Below are 14,452 nucleotides of genomic sequence, written 5' to 3' on the forward strand. Positions count from 1 at the left end.
TCTAAAAATTAGTGCCCATCAGATTAAAGAAAATCATACACATCTGGGATGGCATGAGGGTGAGTAATTGATTAAAGAATTTTCATTTTTGGGTGCACTATTCCTTTAAATGATGCTTGCATGCTTTCAAAGGGAAACATTTTGATGTAATCTCTAGGAAGCAACCAGTCTCATTTCCACTAGGGAATTTCATCATGTTCTTTCATTTGCGCTTGATTTCTTATATCCATTAATCAAACCAAATTTAAGCTTATTCTGATATGACAGATTACATTGCTTTTTCGGCAATTTGGACTGCAATGACAGGTAATGAAAATAATTTATGAGCGATAACTGAGGTTGCTATCTATTCTGTTTTTCATGAGTTGTATTGTAATTAGATGGAAATGCTGTTTCAAAATTTGATTGCACAGCTGCTGTGACGCAGGTAAAGCTGTTGTAATTATAACCGGGTTATGACTGTACACCTCCTAGCAATGCAGTAATCACCGGCTCGTGGCATCTACAAGATCAGATCAGAGAACTTACGTTTAAGATTTTGGGCCAATAATGAGCCTGAACGAGACAACCACGCGCATTACGCACGTCTTCAGTGGGACATTTGCGCACTCCACAAAAAGCGCGGCTGTAGAAATACTACAAAACTGTGTTTTAGGAGTCGACGATGAGGGGAAGGTTTGTTGGATACGTATTTTCATTACAGTCAGTGTTATTTTTTACTTTCGATTTATTTAAAAAGATTTAGAAAAAGACAACCCTAACCACATAGGCTAATTTTATTACAGTCTCTAATATTATTATTATAATGTTTTTGCATTTGTTTGCATCACTAAATATTTGTTTATAACATTTAATATTTTTCTTTTTCTGTGCAGATTGCCTTTATTGAAGAAGAGCCAGATGTGGTCAGCCTCTCAAAAATATGGGGGTTTGAAACTGCAGAAATAAAACAGCTTGAACAACAGTGAGTATCTGTAGATTTCTGAGCGTTACATATTCTGTAGTGTTGCACAGGGCTGGACTGGTAATCTAGCATACCGGGCATTTTCCCGGTGGGCCGATGCACTTTGGGGCCGATCAGGGGCGGACTTGCCAGCGGGAGGACCGAGCGTGTAACCGGGTGGATGTCTTTGATGTTTTTGTGAAGTTATAAGCCTTCCATTTTGGGCATGCCACTGTAACAGGAAATCATTAAAAACACCTTCAGTGCTAAAAGGGTTAAGCTCAACTGACAGCAGTTGTGGCATTGTTGATTACCACAAAAAATTACTTTGTCGCATCCCTCTTTTTCTCTTAAAAAAAAGGAAACATTGAGGTTACAGTGAAGCTTTTGTGAATGAAATGAACAGGGACAATTTTTTGAGGGTTTAAAGGCATAAATGTAAGGCATATAATTTTATAAAAGCACTTGCATCAATTCATCTGTTAAAACTTGTGAATTATTTGAGTTATAAGGTTGTTTACAAGGTTTATGTTGATATGTCGCCATGGTAACAACGTTTTTTTTATATATATATATATAAGCGTTCATGGTTTTTCACCTCTGGCTCTAAACTTGGTTAATTTTGCTGCACAGTGAGTTCCTTATGCCAGGAATGGTTGATACACACATCCATGCATCTCAGTATAGCTACACTGGCACTGCCTTAGATCTGCCTTTACTACAGTGGCTCAACAATTACACTTTCCCTGTGGAAGCCAAGTATAAAGACCTAGACTTTGCCAACAATGTCTACACTAAAGTTGTGGTGAGTTGAATGGAATAGACAAATCTGAATAAAAATATTGCTTAGTTAAGACATGAAAATTGGTCATAAACTTGCGAAATTGTCTAATTAATGTACTCTTTTTTTGTTTTGGTGGACTGTTTGGCACTATAGAGAAGAACTTTAAAGAATGGCACCACTACTGCTTGTTACTTTGCCACAATACACACTGATGCTTCCCTTTTGCTTGGAGAGCTTGCAGGTAAAGCATGTATACAAGTACACACACACACACACACACAAACATTCAACATTTTCCCTTGAGCTGTTTGAACAGTCACTGGTGTGGCAAGCACATGCAAATACAGCTCAGCATCCTTGTGTTAACCTTTGGAGTTTGTGTCGCTTTTTGCTATCTTGTCCGGCTCTTGTTTCTGCTTATCTGTTGAGTAACTGCATGTGTTTATGTTTGCTTTTTTATTCTTATTATGTAATAAGCTACACTGATCTACCAAGCTTTACTCTTACTTATACTGTATTCACTGTATTTCATTATCTTACAGGATAACAGTTTATATAAATCAATCATTGGTTTTTGACTTCTGAAATTGTGATTGACAGCATTTTTTTCTATTTTTTTCATCAGATAAGTTTGGACAGAGAGCTTTAGTGGGCAAAGTTTGCATGGACTACAATCCCGTAGTTCCGCAATATCAAGAAAGCTCAAATGAATGTATAGAGGAGACAGATCGGTATGTTTAATACATTGGATGAGGAAATATTGTATTTGACCCAGAGGAACAAATAACGTGTTGATTGCTCACTTAAGACCACCAGTCATGTACCGAAAGACTGCTACTGTAGCATATAATAAATTATCAGAACACTGACTGATTAACAATATGAATATGCTTGGAGAAGCTCTGATTATATTTGTGCATTCTTTTTTGTACTGTACATAATATTTTAGTATTATATTATTATCATATGTACCTGATCTAACCATTAAAATTATTAGTATTGTTATACATTTTTGTGTAACTTAATGCACTCAGGTTGATTCAGTGATGTTAAATAATATTTTTATTTGAATCAATCCAGTTAATTTAGATGTTACCATAGCACATTCAAAACTAAATACTTTAAAACATTCAGTGCAGACTGAAAAAGTGGTAACTTGCAATTGTTAAGGGACTATCACTTGATCTAACCTATAAAAAATGGTTTTGTTGGTATAACCTAATTTGTCAGGTTGATGTAGTCAGATTTAATAAAATTTTAAATAAAATAAAACCAATTATTAAATGTTATCATATGAGGCACATTTTTTAGGTTTCCTCACAGAATATTTTTCTTCTGCTTTCATGTCTTTTGCAGTTTCATCACAGAGCTTCTCAAAAAAGAGGTAAATAAATACATGTTTTTTTACCTCAGAAAACTCAAAGCAGCGTGGTTCTGCTCTGTTTGTGACTTCTCTGAGAATCTGTCCTCTCAATAATTGACAGTTTCTTACAGTGCACACACACATCAATACACTTAGTTTCAGCTCTTTTCATAAGATAAGTGACTGTCTTTTTTTTAAATGTATTATTATTATTTATAACATTGCGTATTGTAATTGCCAATGTTGTTTGTTGTTATGCTGATCTAGGTTGATGTTGAGTACATTTAAACTTTCAAGCTATATGCATATGTACTAAGAACAATTGTGAAATATTTCTTATAGTACCCGAATGTTAAGCCTGTGGTCACTCCTCGATTTGCCCCCTCCTGTTCTGCTTCATTGCTCAGTGAATTGGGTGCAATCGCCAATAACAAGCTTCACATTCAGGTTTGTCCTATTTCTGAGCACACATTAAAGTCAACTTAATCAACTGTGATTTACAATGGGTTGAAGAACATTTAATTAACATTCAAGTGGATTATGGCATTGTTCTCATTACAGAAGATTGAAACCTGGTATGAAGAAGTGTTTTTGTATGACTACTTATTATAGGACAGACTTTATTACAGATGTTCAGAATTCTCTTAGTGATTATCATCGGCAGTAATTAAGTGAACTATGGATTATGCATTTGCTATTTTTCTTAAATTGGAAGTTTATATTCTGCTTGTATATTAAAAAAATATGCTGTATATGCTTAGTGTATGTGCCTTTATAATTGATTATTCTTTCCCCTTTTTAAAAAGAACTGTAATATAATCCCATAATTGGTAGTTGTTAAAGGGATAGTTCATGCAATAATGAGAATTCTATCATAATTTACTCACCCTCAAAACAGTATGACATTCTTCCATGGAACACAAATAATTTTAAGCAGAATGTTAACCTCTGTCACCATTACTTTAATTGCGTCTTTTTTTTCTATACATTGAAAGTGAATGGTGACTTATGCTAACGTTCTGTTAAGCATAAGGAAAGAAAGTCATAGGTATTTGTAACAACATGAGGGTGAGTAAATTAAAGAATGTAAATTTTTGTGTGAACTATACCTTTAAATCTCTGATAATAATTAATAGGATGAATACTGACATGAGAAATTGAAAGTTGATCATATGATTTTATCAACTGAACATAAATATATGTTTTTCTCACTAAACCTGCAGAGTCACATAAGTGAGAACAAAGAGGAGGTGGAGCTTGTGAAGACATTGTTTCCAGATTGCAAATCCTACACTGATGTTTACCTCAAGCATAACCTGCTCACAGAGAAGGTGAGTGGTACTTACGATTTGACTATATTGATTGAAACTTATGATACATATATCTAGACATGTTTATTTGCATAAAGACACATACGACTGTGTTACAGAAACATAGAACTTTTTCACTGTATCATTTGAATGTATGTAAATGAGAACTAACGCATTTATGAGTTAGAACATGTCTATAGCTTTAACAAAGCAACACAGTGTCCAAGTCAGAGTCTAATTGCCTGAAGGTGCTAAGGTTATGTAATGGGATGGGTGAAATACAGTATTTATTGTTATTTAAACTTTTTTTTTGTTTTTTTTGTTTATTAAACATTCCCCACACCGACACTGAAACTGAACTTTTGACCAGATGCTAGGATTGAATGCACTTGGCTGCATATGAAAGCGATAGGATGCTTCCTTGCTCCCTAATTAGGGAATGACTTAACCTCCAGTGTGCTGTCTGTTGGCACTGGTGTCAGAACAGTAAGAAATGCACCTTATATTCATCCTAACTCTGCCTACATCTTCTGAAAGCAACATTTTCCAGTGTTTTGATGCATCCATTGATTCTCAGTGTGATAATACACAGTGAATATAGGATATTTAAAGGAAAATTAGCCTCCTGAACTGAGATCAATCAGTTTAAATTAAATTAAATTATGCATAGCCTATAGCGTGGCCAAAACGTAATGTCCACACATGTGGACGCGGGGTCTCGGGAGGTTAAACCACATTTGTACTAAAAGCAATGAAGCATGAGCATGGAAGAAACAAAGGTATATGCAGTTGGTTGTCAATAAAGTACATTTGTGTGCATGAATGTAGAACATGCTCTGATAAATTACATGGACTAAAATGTTATGTAAGGTCTACTCACTATTTTGGTTTGGTGTCATGAGCCATGTGGACGTAGAGAGCTTACATGAGAAGTTTTAAGTCATGTGCTTTGAAAAATCTAAAGTTTTTGATCAAGAGTTCAGTACAGTAGAGTGCATTGTCATATGTTAACAAAAGAGGCATGTCCTGCACTGACGGTCTCTGCAGAGGATGCTCTTCCTAACTAAACTAGGACAAAGTACAAATCCTAACTGCAATTTCTCCCTGATTTATGAGACATGCGATTTACAGAAGCTTTCAGGTCATCAAAAAGTAGGAACTATACTTACAGTTGAGGTCAAAAGTTTACATACGCTTAGGTTGAAATCATTAAAACTACTTTTTTAACCACTCCACAGATTTAATACTAGCACACTATAGTTTTGGCAAGTTTTTTAGGACATCTAATTTGTGTATGACACAAGTAATTGTTCCAACAATTGTTTACAGACATTTACATTTACTCATTTGACAGATGCTTTTATCCAAAACGACTTACAAAAGAGGAATACATTGTAAGCAAATCATCTTAAGGAGGCAGTGGTACAAAAAGTGCTGTATTACAAAGTTTCACAAGCATCAGAATAGTAGTATTCAGAGGGGTTACCAGGATATCATGTTTGGAGGGACATTTGGCTTGTTTGGGGGGGCAACATAAACAATTGAAAAATTCGGCGCAGAATTAAGCTATACTACACACAATCTGTTTTAGTGCATATCTTTTTCTAAGCCAGGAACCCAGAGATAGGCACAGGGCCCCTATTAGACTATAGGGCTTAAACTGGATTTTTGTTGTGTCAGACCTCACTCATCTGCTAGCGATGGAAAAATATGCACAAAACAATCCACTTTTAAATTGTAATTTATCATCAGATGCAGAGGCGTTTCCAGCATTGAAGGACATCCGGGGCTTAGCCCAGACAATTTTATTTTCACACTAGCAACCACTTCCCTGTAGTCCAAAGCTGGTGAGAGGGTATTCTTTGAGTTTTGCTCTGGCTGGGCCTGTTTCTACAGTTCCTAAATCTTACACTCTAGTACTATCCTCAACATCCTCTCTCCTCCCTGAATCATCTGTGATGCAAAAGAACAGATACAGCACATAACTTATTGCAAATCAGCTTCAAACAACTAATTCATCAAGTGCTACATATGTCAAAGTGTGGACCAATACCATTGAAGTAAATGTATTGGGAAGAGCAGATCAGTGGGATTGCCCTAAGATCTATCATGATTCTTGAATTTTCATGTACATTAACATAAAGTCATCACAAAAGAGTTATATTATAGTGAGTAAAGTGAGGTAAAAAAAAATATTGAATATAAATAATTTATATTTTTTACATAAATAGTCAAAATGATGTATAAGATCCTAAGTTAAAGCAATACATGAATGACTTTAGTCTAAGTTCATTGACACACTATGGCATCGAACTGTATATAATTCTCATCATCTCTATGAGAATAATTCATCTGTCAAAATCCTTTCATTAGGATCATTGAGATAAACAATGTTTCACTTTTAACTTTCTCTAAAGTAAAGGAACTGATTAATTGTTCCCAGTTTCCATGCCTGATTCTGGCACAGCTACTGCTGCTCCTCAGTCTGTTGCTCATCTTTGCTACACTCTACAAAACCATTTAATCAAATCAAAGTGTATATTTCCTACAAACTAATATCACAAAACAAGTCACACATAAATTTTATGTTAATGCTTATTGGTTATCCTTAGCGAAAACAACACCTGATAAACAAGAAAAGTACGCTCCAAACAGGGCTCGTACCGCGGCTTCCGGCGTGAGAGGCAACAGAGTTGCCCATAGGCTACCGACAGCAAAGGAACTTATTCTATAGGCTAGATTATGCCTATGTCTATTTTTACAGGCTGTATGCAGTATGTGCAAAGCCAAAGCACAATGAAATAAGGCAACTTATGATTTCGGGGGTTTACATAGGCTTTTGTCCGGTTTCATATTTGTCAGTCAACTTTTCAAAATACATTCGGGGCTACACTCAAAACATTCGGGGCTGAAGCCCCGGCAAAATCGGCTGCCGCCGCATCTGATCAGATGGACAGATTATTTCTCAAATTCTCAGGGGAGGCAGAGCTTATCCTAGGGGAGGCACTGCCTCCCCCAGCCTCCCCCTAGACATGCCCCTGGTAGTATTCAAGACAGATTAAAGTGCAACAAGATTTTACAGACAGATTGTTTCTCCTTTAATTGACTAAATCACAATTCCAGTGGGTCAGAAGTTTACATACACTAAGTTAACTGTGCCTTTAATCAGCTTGGAAAATTCCAGAAAAATATGTAAGCCTTTAGGCAATTAGCCATTTAGCCTCTGATAGGCTAATTGGAGTCATTTGGAGGTGCACCTGTGGATGTATTTTAAGGCCTACCTTCAAACTCAGTGCCACTTTGCTTGACATAATGGGAAAATTTAAATAAATCAGCCAAGACTTTATGTGGACCTCCACAAGTCTGGACCAACACTGGGAGCAATTTCCAAACACCTGAAGCTACCACATTCATCTGTAAAAACAATAGTACACAAGTATAAACACCATGGGACAACACAGCCATCATACCGCTCAGGAAGGAGATGCATTCTGTCTCCTAGAAATGAGCATAGTTTGGTGCGAAAAGTACAAATCAATCCCAGAACAACAGTAAAGGACCTTGTGAAGATCCTGGAGGAAACAGGTAGACAAGTATCTATATCCACAGTAAAACGAGTCCTATATTGACATAACCTGAAAGGCTGCTCAGCAAGGAAGAATCCACTGCTCCATAAACTGTCATAAAAAGCCAGACTACAATTTGCAAGTGCACATGGGGACAAAGATCTTACTTTTTGGAGAAATGTCCTCTGGTCTGATGAAACAAAAATGTAACTGGCCATAATGTCCATCGTCATGTTTGGAGGAAAAAAGGTGAGGCTTGGAAGAAATATTATGTGCATATATTGAAACAAAATCTCAAGACATAAGCTAGGAAGTTAAAGCTCGGCTGCAAATGGGTCTTGCAAATAGACAATGACCCCAAGCATACCTCAAACGTTGTGGCAAAAAACTCCCAAATTTAAGGTATTGGAGTGGCCATTACGAAGCCCTGACCTCAGTCCGATAGAAAATTTGTGGGGAGAACTGAAAAAGTGTGTGCGATGACCTAAGACAGAGAATGATTTCTACAATTAAATGTCAAGAATTGTGAAAAACTGAGTTTAAATGTATTTGGCTAAGGTGTTTGTAAATGTCAGACTTCAACTGTACTTTCTCACAGACATCACAATGTGCTTCGACACACAAACCTGTCCAGTGTCTGAAATTCATGGTTTTACCAAAAAACATTAAATGGATAGTTCTGGTCCTGGATGCTGATTGGTCAATATCTGTGCTTTATTCATGATAAATCACTGCTATGACTTCTTTACCACTACGATTTGTGTTGTACACAGCTCTGCACCCATAGCTGACTATTATTCTTGTTGCATAGCAAGGTTTTGTTTACTATTAAGGACTATCCATCTTTTTCCTGAACGCAGAAGTGTTCCACGATTCATAACCAATGCCTGTTTTCATTTTCCGGTCTCCAGTGTTTTCAATTGCATATATACTTAGTGGATAATGTGGTTTAGCATATTCCATTTATATATTTTTTTTTAAAACAAAACAAAAAAAACATGTTTATCCATAGTGCTGAGTTGCGATGAGGGTCTTTTGACAGTGCCTCTCCCATCAAAGTTTAAGAAGTAGGTGGATGACGTGAAGCTATGAGCCAAGGTTAGTAATTGATATCTGTAACTACTTCAAGTTGTAATGACAGCCAACAACTGCATAAGATGAGCCTGAACTCATTTTTACATTTTTCTTATGGAGACCGGAACTAGAAAACAGTTCAGCAGCAATTACAATCATCATGGTGCCATCCAGTGGTTAGTCAAGAAAACTGTGAATAGTTTCTTGGAGAAGAATGTCTTTATTGATGTAAAAATGAACTGTTTAATAAACATTTGTGCACTTAATATTTTTCATTTAAACTGCTCAGTTAGAAATTTAAGATACTACAGACATGGCAGCATCATTTTCTGTAAAGCTGCTTTTAAACGATGTGTATTGTATAGCACTTTATTATATGATAAACGATGTGTATTGTATAGCACTTTATTATATGATAAACGTTTTATAAAAGCAATAAGGCACTCGAGGCCACATTGTGACACTTTGTGTCGCGCCTAACAATACCTTTCAACCTTGTCTAGGCCTATACACAATATCCACCTTTTCCTGAAAACGGAAGTGTTCCACAATTTCTAACGTTTTCCGCTCTCCAATGTTTTCACTCACACCTGCGTTTGATTTTAGCGGAAAATGTGATGTATAGCATATTAAAAATAACAAAGCCCAGTTAAAAAAAAAAAAAAAAAGTTAAGTTTAAGGAAGTTCAATTGGGTAGTGATAGCCCGAGGATAGTTACATTTAGTGTTCAAATTGTGTCAGATAATATAAATAAGACGTAGCACAAACTAAACATGTTCTAAGATACTGTTTTCTCTGTAGTCGTTTATGTTTATCAGCATGGCCTGCATATTTAAAGACATTGTGGGAGGGCCGGCTATCAGAGGCACAGCATTATAGATGGATTTTATAAAGATATGTATTCACCATTAAAAAAACATTACAACTGTTTGATAGTGAGCTAACATTTAGTGTTAAATAAATACCGGCAAAATTATGTGCATTTTAACCATGCATTTTCATTAACCCTGTAGCAACAGGACAGTAAGATAAACAATTATTTAATGTCAGTAATTTAGGAGTGCCAACAATCACAATTGAAAGAAGAAAATAATAATTCTATTTTACTATCATTTCCGACTGAAAAAAATCTCATTTGGCTTATTTATGAGATAATGGACAATGTTGCGTTGTGTCTCGTCAATAATAGTAAAATAATTCTAGTTTTATGTTTCCAGTATAGGCCTACTAATTTTGATGAAACACCAGGGGAGCCAAATTCACAAGTTGAGCCTGAACTCATTTTCACTCCAAATAACACTTAAAATGGTTGTTGTTCTCCATCTGGATTGCTCTGTAATTTTAATATTGTGTTTAATGGTGGTTGGAACCAGAAAACACTCCGGCGGCAATCAGAATCATTATGCTGCCGCCCAGTGGTAGGTCAGGAAAACTGTGGATAGCGCAGCCTCTTGTACAAAATCGATTAATTAAGAGTAGTTTAGTAACATTCCTATGTTGAATATTTTAGCATTCATCTCCAACAGAGAAAAGGAAAATAAAAATAAAAGACAAGAACAACTTAAAACGGTCTATTTTGGAAAAGTATAAATCAATAAAATTTTTATTATAAAAGGTATCTCCACTTGTTCTTCTCTATTCCATTTGTTATATTTAAACATGGCAAAAACAAGTTTTCTTTGTGATTTTGATATATTGAGGTTTTCATCACTTTAATCTAGTTTTGAAAGCATGTACACGTATCAAGACAATTGATGACAACTGCAATGATGATGATGATGATGATGGTAACAATAGTTGCGTTAATGTTGCAGACTGTAATGGCCCATGGCTGTCACTTAACTGATGAAGAATTGAAGATCTTCCACGAAAGAGGATCTGCAATCTCTCACTGTCCTAACAGTAACATTTCGTGAGCACCTCTATCTCAACTGACTTTTAGTAGTAACATGAATATTCATATTATAATGCATTCTTAAGCATATGTTATATACACTCACTGAGCACTTTATTAGGAACACTATGGTCCTAATAAAGTGCCAGACATGATATTCTGCTGTTGTAGCCCATCCACCTCAAGGTTCATCATGTGCATTCTCAGATGCTATTCTGCTCACTACAATTGTACAGAGTGGTTATCTTAGTTACCGTAGCCTTTCTGTCAGCTCGAACTAGTCTGTCCATTCTCCAATGACCTCTTTCATCAACAAGACGCTTCGTCCGCCGAATTGCCGCTCACTGGATGTTTTTTGTTTTTAGCACCATTCTGAGTGAACTCTAGAGGCTGTTGTGCATGAAAATGGAGATCAGCACTTACAGAAATACTCAAACCAGCCTGTCTGGCACCAATAATCATGCCATGGTCAATCACTGAGATCACATTTTCCCCATTCTGATGGTTGATGTGAACATTAACTGAAGCACCTGACCTGTATCTGCATGATTTTATGCATTGCACTGCTGTCACACGTTTGGCTGATTAGATAATCACATGAATAAGTAGGTGTACAGGTGTTCCTAATAAAGTAATCAGTGAGTGTATATTTATTTCATTTGTGATCGCTTTTTGTCCCTCTCAGGATTTGTAGTGGTTTGCTGAATGTGCGCAATGTTTTGAACCACAAAGTGAAATTGGGTTTGGGGACAGGTGAGGTTTTTCTCCATAAATGAATTATAGGAATATTATACTTACTCACCAGAATAACTGTATTGAAACAGTTGAAAGTTATATGAATGAATGTTGTATTTATATAGCAATTGTTTTATACTACACTCAAAATGCTTTAAACAGTGAACAGGGACTCTCCTCAACCACCACGATTATGCAGCATCCACCTGGATGTTGTGAAGGCAGCCATAGTGCGCCAGTAGACTCACCATACACCAGCTGTATCATCTTATCTTGTGTGTATTGATTTTCCATTTTATTATTTTGTCCTGGCCATCAGTAGATGTTGCAGGAGGATACTCTCCATCTATACTGGATGCAATGCGACGATGTCTGGATACATCTAAAGCCCTGACCATCCAGGACCCTCAGCATCAGACTCTAACATTTGAAGAGGTTTTTAGACTGGCTACACTTGGTGGAAGTGAGGGTAGGATACATTTCTAATAATTTAAATGCAGTCTGGCTGATTTACAACCATTTTTATACGCTTTAAAAACCTAAGCTAAACTAGATTTTATTTGTTTTATTTATTCATTTGTCCATTCCCTGCAGCCCTTTCATTGGATGATCAGATAGGAAACTTTGTGGTAGGGAAGGACTTTGATGCCCTGAGAGTGAATGTTTGCGTTCCTGGTGGGCCGATCGATTTGTTTCCTGGAGATGGCCACAAGGTTTGATCTTTTGCTCCTACTCATTTTTTTTTTCTCCTCTAATTAACAAATATTGAGAAATCTTTTAATTCATATATATATATATATATATATATATATATATATATATATATATATATATATATAGAGATAAAACACCAATGGCAGAAATGTTTCTTATGAATTATTTATATATATTTAGAATTATTTATATATATTTAGAATTATTTATAGAGATTTATATATATATATATATATATATATATATATATATATATATATATATATATATATATATATATATATATATAATATAAATCTCTATAAATAATTCTAAATATATATAAATAATTCATAAGAAACATTTCTGCCATTGGTGTTTTATCTCATTGATGTTAGGAGAAAACATGATTGTCTTGAATTTTTAGAGTATGGTCATACAAAATCACAGCTCTTGTTGAAAATCAATAAATAATGAATAAAACAAAACAAACCAAAAAACAATGATGTGTATACATGACTAAGAAAACACAACTAATATATTGTTTCATGTTGTTGTTTTTTTTAACCAGGTCATTTTGGAGAAGTTTTTGAATTTGGGTAAATTCCTTTTTTTTAACCAGTACATACTCTCATTCAGAATCTTAATGTCTGTCCATTTACTAGTCCTTTGTCTACCTCTTATCTAAAGCCCTATCTACATTTCTTTTAAAGGTGACGATCGAAATATTACTGAAGTCTATGTTGCTGGAAGACAAGTGGTTCCATTTTCAGATACATAGTTTCGGATACATCGAGTCTTTCTTGAGTCCATTCTGGACATTATTGTCACCACAAATATATTACATGAAGGCTGGTGTTAATATTGATGTTTAGGATTCTACTAAGGAAAATATGTAATTAGCAAATGAGGAAGGAAACATTAATGATACTTATACATTTTTATTATTTAGTTAGCATCTTGATAAATATGTGCATATAGTAAGCATCTTGCTTTAATTGTGAAAGATGATAGCATTTGTTAAATTGTACAAATATAGCACTTATAATATTTTATATTTAATTACTACATTTTTAATCGTGAAATAATTGTCACTGGAAATATTTTTTTTACTGTCAACCTGATTTTGTTAGTTTTGGTCAATCTATCTGTTTGTCTGTCTATGTTTTTTTTTATTAATAACCTTTTTTGCCTTAATTAATATCAGTCCCCTATGAACATTATACAACAGTCATACTGCAGGACTACTTAAATTAACTGAAAATGGGCGATTCAAAATAGTGAAAAATGTAAAGGTGCATTCAATAATTGTTTTCCTCATTAAACATATTTTATTCCAGACGAAATTAGTAATCTTTAAATATATGTATAAAATCATAACTACTCAAATGATCATATCAGTCATATCAGTAACCTTATAAAAGCTGTTATTCTACATAGTCATCCCCTCATGATCACATGACCACCCGAATACTACTCACTATCAGTAACTGCCCTTGTATTTATCATTTACTCAAGACTTAAATTAATCATAGCCAGTGGCATCAGTTACTGAAAACTATTATGTTTGAATGGTGCTGCATCCACGCCACTTGATGTCAGGGTAAGTCCAAAATAACATAAACACAAAAATTAAAAGTCTACTGCCTCACAATTCAGGGTAATGATGCATTAATTGCATTAATTCACGCTAAAACCATAAAATCTTATAATAATCCGATTATAAATCATATTTGGTTAATATTTCCATAAAAATACCAATGTGATCATTTTAAATTTTTATATCTTAATATTTTTTACATTGTTTCCTGTTGTGATAGTTTTGTTGTAGATTACTATGATTTTTTTAAATGATCTCCAATACTTTGAACGTTAACTTTATATTATATAAAGCTAATTACAATTACTATAGAGACTAACCCTAACTAAACCCCTAAAAGAAAACATTAATTATGCATTATTTGCATTAATATACACTAAAGACTTTAGTAAAAAACATAAAAGATTATAATCTGATTATAAATCATATTTGGCTAATATTTAAAAAATATATATCAATGTGATCATTTTAAATTTTTACATACTCATAT

The 14,452-nt window shown here is 34.7% G+C and overlaps 1 protein-coding gene across 5 annotated transcripts; it reads left to right on the top strand.

Moving 5' to 3' along the window:
• Positions 1 to 163: 163 nt before the first annotated feature.
• Positions 164 to 14,216, top strand: gda (guanine deaminase). 5 transcript variants are annotated; one of them, XM_052103216.1, is made up of 15 exons: positions 164 to 306; positions 475 to 702; positions 876 to 964; positions 1,577 to 1,748; positions 1,881 to 1,968; positions 2,353 to 2,458; positions 3,084 to 3,111; positions 3,433 to 3,537; positions 4,314 to 4,421; positions 10,855 to 10,952; positions 11,620 to 11,687; positions 11,989 to 12,138; positions 12,264 to 12,382; positions 12,934 to 12,961; positions 13,076 to 14,216. In XM_052103216.1, exons 2-15 carry the CDS (start codon positions 550 to 552, stop codon positions 13,141 to 13,143), a joined length of 1,380 nt encoding a protein of 459 aa, XP_051959176.1. In that variant the 5' UTR covers positions 164 to 306; positions 475 to 549; the 3' UTR covers positions 13,144 to 14,216. The 5 variants fall into 5 exon arrangements, with proteins under 5 accessions (XP_051959176.1, XP_051959193.1, XP_051959185.1 ...); XM_052103233.1 differs by having other exon boundaries at positions 475 to 675; XM_052103225.1 differs by having other exon boundaries at positions 11,992 to 12,138; positions 13,076 to 14,215.
• The last annotated feature ends 236 nt before the right edge of the window (positions 14,217 to 14,452 follow it).

This window comes from Xyrauchen texanus, chromosome 3 (assembly GCF_025860055.1).
Source record: "Xyrauchen texanus isolate HMW12.3.18 chromosome 3, RBS_HiC_50CHRs, whole genome shotgun sequence".
In the NCBI taxonomy this organism is placed as follows: domain Eukaryota; kingdom Metazoa; phylum Chordata; class Actinopteri; order Cypriniformes; family Catostomidae; genus Xyrauchen; species Xyrauchen texanus.